The sequence below is a fragment of the Lethenteron reissneri genome, unplaced genomic scaffold (genome assembly GCF_015708825.2).
Source record: "Lethenteron reissneri isolate LAM-NWPU_2019-01 unplaced genomic scaffold, ASM1570882v1 scaffold_113, whole genome shotgun sequence".
Taxonomy (NCBI): domain Eukaryota; kingdom Metazoa; phylum Chordata; class Hyperoartia; order Petromyzontiformes; family Petromyzontidae; genus Lethenteron; species Lethenteron reissneri.
Window position 1 is genome coordinate 209,248 of NW_026890816.1, and position 8,927 is coordinate 218,174.

An 8,927-nucleotide genomic window follows, 5' to 3' on the forward strand; every position below is an offset into this window, starting at 1 on the left:
CTAAAAGCTCCTCACCGTACTAGTATGTACTGACTGTATAGTAGTATATACTGACTGTAGCAGTATTGACTGACTGTAGTGGTATATACTGACAGTTTTAGTATCTACTAACTCTATATAGCAGTATCTACCAACTCGATAGCAGTATCTACTATCACTACAGCAGTGCATACTGACAGTGGTACCTGCTTTCACGACAGCAGTGCATACCCACTGTGGTGGTACAGGCTATGAATACAGCAGTGCATACTGCTGTGGTGGCGACCTGCTATGATCACAGCAGTGCATACTGTGGTGGTGGAACCTGACATGATTATAGCAGTGCATACTGTGGTGGTCACCTGCTATGACAGGAGTACATACTGTGGTGGTGGTACCTGCTATGACAGCAGTAAATACTGTGGTGGTACATGCTATGACAGAAGTACATACTGTAGTGATACCTGCTATGACAGCAGTACATACCGACTGTGGTGGTACCTGGTATGACAGCAGTACATACCGACTGTGGTGGTACCTGCTATGATCACAGAAGTACTGTGGTGGTGGTACCTGCTATGATGACAGCAGTACATACTGTGGTGGTGGTACCTACTATAATGGCAGCGGTACATACTGTGGTGGTGGTACCTGCTATAATGACAGCAATACATACCGAGTGTGGTGGCACCTGCTATGATGAAAGCAGTACATACTATGGTGGTGGTACCTGCTATTACAGCAGTGCATACTGCTGTGGTGGTACCTGCTATGATTACAGCAGTGCATACTGACTGTGGTGGTACCTGCTACTTTACTTAATAACTAGGCTACAGTCTGCATTATAGACTGCCAGTACACTCACCCAGCTTAATAACTTTGTACAGTCTATATTTAAAGAATCAATTCTTGGCGCGCTCGGGTTTATTTTAATTTACTGAGTTTTATTTTCATTGCTCTGTTACGTTTTAAAGTTTTCAGAAGTTTTTTAATGTATTTTCCCCCCGGGCAACGCTGGGTATATCGACTCTAACAAGTGTGGGGTGTCGAGGCCTAGTCCCGTACAGAGCCTCCGGCCTCGCCTAGATTGCCCAGTCGGGCGAGGCTGGGGGCTGGGCCACTACCCCCCCCCCCTCCCGCGCTAGAATAAGTCTAATCTCTATAATTTTATCATCTACCGACCCTATAATAGTAATTGCACACATTGGGGTGGGGGGAGAGAGAAGAGGACGTGAAACTTTGATGTATTTACCTCAGAGTCGCGTGTAAATGTGTGCGCCTATTTTTAACGCGAGTGAGAAATGGCGTCCACCCTGCAGCGACGGCGCGCTGCCCGTTGCCAGGGGCAACCCTCGGTCAGCGTCTCGCGCATGCGCAACGGCGTGCTAAATAAAAAAATTAAGAGAAATCGCACTAAATCGATAATTAAATCGCTTTAAAGTTTAGGGACGAAAAACGGAAATGCCTATTCCCACCGCGGGGCTCGGGGCGTGCCTCCCGGCAAAAAAACGTCTCGACAAACCCCACTGTCCGAGAGCCATAACCCCCGCGAGCGTACGCGGACGGACGGACAGAGACAGACAGACAAAAAATTAGTCTTATAGGTTAGATGAATGATCCGACTATGCTTCCGATTTCAAAGACAATGAGTTGCATCAGAGTCAGATGCTTCCCGATTCACAAAAATACCCTTTGACCCGCATCACAAAAATAACAGCTCTCACGTGAGCTTTTGTAAAGGTTACCACCAAAACAGACACTTTGTCCTGACCATTTTGACATTAATACACAAAATGTTGCATGTACGTACAGAAACACACAAGCATTCTTTCAATTATGATTCAAAATAATCAAAAGGCACATTGGCAACATTTTTATTACTATAATGAAATGTACTGCATCACATTACAACGTATTTATAAGTTGATCTCTGACAAGATTAGGCCTATATGTGCAGCATTCTTATAGAGGGAAGCCAAGTAGTAGTACATTCTCTATTTGTTGCAGAGGTTCAAGGTTCAAATCCGACTGGCATATCAATCATCGCCCCAGACTTACAAACTCATATCCACATACAGGCCAGTGAACGGTCACCTTGTGGCACACAGGGGCAGATGCCCATTATGGGCACCCATCGAGCGTCTACGATGTGATATGATACAAAACACTTGAGTGACTCCTGGTTAGAGATCGACCCAACCCACAGGTTCACAAATACTGGCCACTCTTACACTGCAGTTTGAACCTAGAAATTGAGTGTTCAACTTCACATTATATTCATTAGAAAGGCCTGTGACAAAGGTGCATCCATTGGAGCTTAATTGTCTCAAGCTTGCACATCTACCTGGTCTCCATTTGACTTTGTATTGTGTAAGAAGTCCACCCACACCTCCACAAACTCCTGGGAGTTGCCTCGCTCTGCCTCACAGTCAGAATTTAGTTCCTGTTTCACACTGCCTCCATCTATGTGAAGGTCCGATTTTGGAGTTGAATAATCTTCAAATTTAACCTTCACTTCTACGCTCTTCACTGTTACTTCTTCACATTTCACTTTCGCCTCTTCATATTTCACCTTGATACCTTTCAAAGTGTCCAGGCTGGGATTGTCTTCTGGTTCTTGTTTCATGAACAATGGGGTCATTGCAGCACTTTGGCTTTCACAAGCTGATTTCAGATTACACTTCTTGTGGATTTTCTGATGCGTGCGTGTTCTCTGGTGTTTTTTAAGATTTGATGAATGTGCAAACGCTTTCCCACAAACACTGCACTTGAAGAGTTTCTCTCCTGTGTGTGTTCTCTGGTGTCGTCGAAGAGCAGATGAATCTGAAAACGCCTTCTCACACACACTGCACTTGAAGGGTTTATCTCCTGTGTGTATTCTCTGGTGGGTCTGAAGAGTTGATGACTTTGCAAACGCTTTCCCACACAGAGTGCACTTAAAAGGTTTCTCTCCTGTGTGTGTTTTCTGGTGGGTCTTAAGATTTGATGACATTGCAAACGCCTTCCCACACAGAGTGCACTTAAAAGGTTTCTTTCCTGTGTGTGTTCTCTGGTGTTGTTTAAGAGTAGATGAATAAAAAAATGCCTTCCCACACACACTGCACTTGAAGGGGTTATCTCCTGTGTGTGTTCGCTGGTGTCTTTGAAGATGTGATGACTGTGCAAACGCCTTCCCACACACAATGCACTTGAAATGTTTCTCTCCTGTGTGTGTTCTCTGGTGTCTTTGAAGATGTGGTGACTGTGCAAACGCCTTCTCACACACAGTGCACTTGAAAGGTTTATCTCCTGTGTGTGTTCTCTGGTGTGATTTAAGAATGCATGACAGTGCAAACGCCTTCTCACACACAGCGCACTTGAAAGGTTTCTCTCCTGTGTGTCTTCTCTGGTGTGATTTAAGAATGTATGACCGTGCAAACGCCTTCTCACACACAGTGCACTTAAAATGTTTCTCTCCTTTGTGTGTTCTCTGGTGTGATTTAAGAATGGATGACCGTGCAAACGCCTTCTCACACAGTGCACTTGAAAGGTTTCTCTCCTGTGTGTGTTCTCTGGTGTGATTTAAGAATTGATGACTTTGCAAACGCCTTCCCACACACACTGCACTTAAAAGGTTTCTTTCCTGTGTGTGTTCTCTGGTGGGTCTTAAGATTTGATGACTTTGCAAACGCCTTCTCACACACAGTGCACTTGAAAGGTTTCTCTCCTGTGTGTGTTCTCTGGTGCTGTGTCAAGTTTCCAGTACAATCCGTGCTGTTTGCATGCTGGTCGCATTGTTTCCTTCTTGTACTGAACTGCGCTGAGTGCCTTTGCTCCATCAGGCCAATTCTGCAGAGAGAGCGTCAGCTGCAAACAGAAAAGCATGTCCACACCATCTATGTGAGTATTGAGGCACAGAGGAATGCATATATACACAGTCACACATGACTTACACATCTATACATATTCATATTTTTATGATATAGTGAAAGAGATTCCCCAATTCATCACACGGGCTGTTAAGGCACACAATGCGAGGGCAAATGGTCATAAATATGCCTGGACACCCTAGTGTCTTCAAAATTAATGTTTACCAAAAACTCCAAGCACACAATTTCGGTTGTCTAGCTACGACAGGAATATTTAAGAAAAAATTAACCTAGCAAAGGCTTTTGAAAAGAATACTATTTGTATTATGCAGAAATGTATAAATTAATGTTCATTTGCAACTTAGAGGTGTGAAGCCAGGCTCAGATTAGCTTGAATGCGAGGATGAACAGATTTAACTTCAGCTGCATATGTGCTGTGTTAATTTCCTGACTGTTTCCATTCTTATGAAAATTTCCAAAGCAAAACTAAAATAAACTATATTTATGATTTAACCTCCATGTTCAATCGAGTCAATATACTTGACAGCAAATACAAACTTCACATGTTCATACACTTGCATGGTAAAAAGGTGGTTAAATTTTGACTTAAAACTTTCGTGACTGCAGGAATTAATATTCTTTGGTTATTTCGGTAAAGTCAAGTAGATAGAAAATAATAATACAAATAAAGTGAATAGAAGAAAAAAAACGACTAATGTAGACTGTAGCCTGGTTCTTAACCTCGGTGAGCGCAGAGGCGTAGCTAGGATATTTTGCGCCCAGGGACGAACTATAAAATTGGCGCCCCCCCCCCCCCCCCGTTTAATCACATTTTCCTATTACATCGAATAAGGAATAACAATTTTAATGAAACATTGTATATAAAGAAGCAAATTTATAGAAATTATATTACATGGCTCACTCAGTCACTGTCGTAGACTGGTTGACATAGTCTACAAAAGATTATTTTTTCTTGATTTCACTGTCGCAAACTGGTCAATCACGTAATCAAAATATGTTTTTTCCAATGTTTTTCTTTCAACGCTAAGAAGAGCAAGATCGCTGAGACGATCTTGTCCCATTGAAGCACGCAAATACGACAAAATAAGTTTCAATTTGCTGAACGACCGCTCACAGCTTGCAATTGAAACTGCTACTGTTAATAAAATTTGTAGTGAAATTCGCAAATATGTCGTCTCCATAAAACACAATAAAACCAAGAAGATCCAAAGGAGTTTCTGGTAGAACTTAATTCCGGTTACCGAGCAGCATTTTGCAATCTGTCGGTGTCATAGAAATTTCCAAAATCTGTGCAATTTCGACGAATTGCATCGACATCTGTGCCAGTTCTCCCGGCATCTTCCGACGTCACCTAATTCTTCTGTCCACATCGATCCCCCAGGCTGTGCATCTTGTTTTGGCGTTTTTTACAGCAACTTGGCTCAAATCATCACGAAGCTGGACAAATTCATGCTCCAAAGATTCAAGATCAGTTGCTGCTTCCTTGAAATTCATAGTAGGACCCTGTAAGCGCTTACATTTTTCCAAGAATGACATTCCAGAAATGTAATAAAACTATGAAGCAAAAATTTAATACGCATGCCTGTAACTGTTCTGCATCACTTCTGGTTTCAGGCGTCATAGTTACGTCCTCCGACAATTTGTCTAGCAGCCCTACTAGTTCATCCATTCCATCATAGAGAGCTTTAACAGCTTCTGATCATGCACTCCAGCGTGTTTCAGACTCCCGCTTTACTGTGATGGGCACAGCTTTTTTTAACTCTTCCCAATGAATTGTTGAACGAGAGAAAAATATATACTTTCAACTGTTCCAAAAAACGTGACGACAAGTGGATCCTGTTTAGCTGAGTGTACTCCTGCTAAGTTTAAGCTGTGGTTGTCACAGTTGACAAACAATGCTCTGTGATTTTTGTCACATATTCGTTGTTGAAGGCCGGATATATGCCCAGTCATCACAGCAGCATTGTGATAACATTGTGCCCGATAGTCGGCTAGAGGTATGTTGTCAAATTTCAGTATCTCGACGATGACTCTTTCTAGGCTTGCTGCATCTTTTTCATGTATCTCGATATAACCTAAAAATGATTTTTTGATAGTTACTTTTTTAGTTTGAAAATCCACATCCACAAATCTTATGACCTGAGAAAATGTAATTACATGCAATGTAGGCTGTGTGTGGCGGGATATATAAACTTTTAGGTTGAGGTGTAGATTTGCGCAGTAGTTTCAGGCTGCCGCGCCCGCCGCATTAAGTGATAATGTAACGTTGTAAGCCTCATTTAGGCGCCCCTTTACCTTGGCGCCCGGGGACATATGTACCCCCCTGCCCCCCCCTAGCTACGCCTCTGGGTGAGCGTACTGGCAGTCTATAATGTAGACTGTAGCCTGGTTCTTAACCTCGGTGAGTGTATTGGCATGTCTATAATGTAGACTATTGCCTGTTTTTTGACGAGACCTTTGCAATGGACTAGACCTTGGTGATGGACACTCACAGCTTTGTATGTAAAAAAAGTCCAGGCAGCTTCCACATAGTGTTACAGAGCCTAATGAAAGAATGCTGCTAGACCAATTTGAAGTGAGACTTGGATGCCAAACCAAAGCTGGTCATGAACACATTAACCAGGTATAGGAGCTCCTCCACCACGTGTAGAACAACCTGATTATTCATGGAGAGCTGAGCAGGTGCAGTGCTGTATGACATTAAATTCCCAGGGAGGTGTTCTTTGGGTCTTTCGGTAAAGTCACGTCACTTAACCGAAAGACCCAAAGAATATTAATTCCTGCAGTTACGAAAGCTTTAGGTCAAGATTTTCCCAGGGAGGTGATCTTTTTGTAGAACATATGCAAGGCCCCATTTCGTCATGGAATTCTCCAGGTACAGAACACGATTCTCCAACTCAATATCATTGAGTAGCCATGACCAGATCATCAACATGCATAACATGGTTGACCAGCAGGGGAAAATCCCTTGACTATAACAGACATTGATTAGCGTATCATTGTTACTGTATCAAATGCATTTTTTATAGGGTCGTTGTGAGCTTCTCAAAACACAACTATATGCAAATGCTACGTAATGTAATGCATGCGGCTAGAGGGAATTTCGGCCACAAGCCAAATTGAACAAGAAAGGGATCCGACTCCTGGTCACGCAACTTTAGATGGGCCAGCCAAAAATCATAAAAATCCTCAACGATTGTGAGAAGAGGCAGAGACATCGAAAACCAAAAACAAACCAAAACCCCAAGCCTCTGTATGGTACTATAGGCTGTAATTACACCAAGAAAGCAGAGATCTAGTTTCTGCTGAAAATCCGTACTCCTGTACTATAGCTGATGGACAAAAAATACAGCAGCCCCTTGAATAGCGCGGAGGTTACATTCTTGGAAAGTGCCGTGCGAAAGCTAAAATGCCGATATTTAACATTTAAGCCTGACCTAAATAATGGGGTTAGGTAAACGGCATATAAAATATACATTACAATTGAAATAAGTACTGTACTGTATTCCCAATAAACTAAATTACTGAAATAAATGTGGAGAAACCGTATACAAAACATTCCAAGATGAGTTTAAATGTATATAAATAAAGCAGACTTTGTGTTTTTTTGAGAACCAAATTGCGCCAACACTATGAAACAAACACACATCAAAAATTCCATGCGTACTCAAGGGTAAGTTATGTTTTTCACACAATTTTTAGCTTACCTGTTCATCATCAACACCTGTAACACCTGCACACTCCAACACCCCGCCGCTGCTATATTTTTTCTCATTTACCACATTATCCTTACATATTATCAGGCCTGCATTTTTGCCACAAAATTAATTAACTTCCAGGTCCTTATTGTCCTCTCTGCACACGCACGGCTCACCTATAATATACTGTAATATTTCATCATGGAACCTTTTCCAGTACTAAAATATGAGAATAGGTTTTCCCCGTTTTTCTGGCAACAAAACAGGTGTTAAGATGTTAAAACACCAAACTGAAACCTTTAACAAGGAATCATGTGTGCATTAACCACAATACTTGTGGTCAGAATGCAAACAAAAACACTCTGATAGAAAATGCATGGTCTGCTGCTGAGGCAGACTGTTTTAGAAGGTTTGAAATGGGTGTAGCCCAAGGGTCATAAAGAAGTGGCCGGGGCAAGTGATGTTAACGTAATAAATTAGCATGTTAATGTGAAATCGAAAAGTGGTGCAATCCAAAGCGGCCTCCCTACAAGACAGAGAAGGAGCGAGGCTCTACCTGGGTAAACAACAACTACCACCACGACAACGATGTGAACTTCTCACTTCGGATCTCAGTGAGCGCGCATGAAAATAAATCACGTTTGCTAACACAGAGCGCATGCCCGGGATACACTGCCGAGATCATCGATGACCTTGCCGCCGAGAAAGTTCAGCAGCATCTGACAAGCACAACGGGGTGTCAGCCAGATGCGAACTGCCCATATCCCCCATTTAGCACCCTTGCCGAGCACGCGCACGTGTGTGTGAGAGATTTGCTAGCGAGCGTGCGGAATTCCGACGGCTGGGACGGGATAGCACCATTGCAAGTCTTCTTCCAGAGGAGGAGGTGAGGGGGGGGGACGAGGGAGCCTCCGGGACCCCGTGAGACAACCCCAGGATGGGTGGCAGGGATACAGACCGGTATAGGAGATAACGCAGGCCATGTGACCCAAGTACGCGAGGAGGTAACCCAAGTACACCTGAATGTGACCAAGCTGCAGTCTACAGCGGAGATAGTCCAGTCCGAGGTGGGAGGGCTACGCTCCATGGTCGGGGGGCTAACCAGGCGAGTGTCTCAATAAGAGGCAGAACTCGAACAAATGCGCACTGGGAGGGTAAGGGGAAGTAGGCAAGGGGCCTCTTATGGAGCCACCGCCCTTCCCCGTGCGTGCTATCTATGCGACCAATGGGGGCATCTCGTGAGAGACTGTCACCAGATCGCCCGTGCGAGAGAAGCACCAGGGTTAAACACCAAGGCCTCCTCTTCTTGGTTCTTTCGGTAAAGTCACGTAGAAGGGAAGTAATAAAATAATAAAAATAAAACATAATAAAATAATTCTCA

At 43.3% G+C, this 8,927-nt stretch overlaps 1 protein-coding gene across 1 annotated transcript; it reads right to left on the reverse strand.

Moving 5' to 3' along the window:
- Window positions 1–1,879: 1,879 nt before the first annotated feature.
- Window positions 1,880–8,633, reverse strand: LOC133361536 (zinc finger protein 501-like). The gene is made up of 2 exons (XM_061580462.1): window positions 8,627–8,633; window positions 1,880–3,654 (listed from the first exon to the last, which is right to left on the reverse strand). Exons 1-2 carry the CDS (start codon window positions 8,631–8,633, stop codon window positions 2,306–2,308), a joined length of 1,356 nt encoding a protein of 451 aa, XP_061436446.1. The 3' UTR covers window positions 1,880–2,305.
- Between the last annotated feature and the right edge of the window lie 294 nt (window positions 8,634–8,927).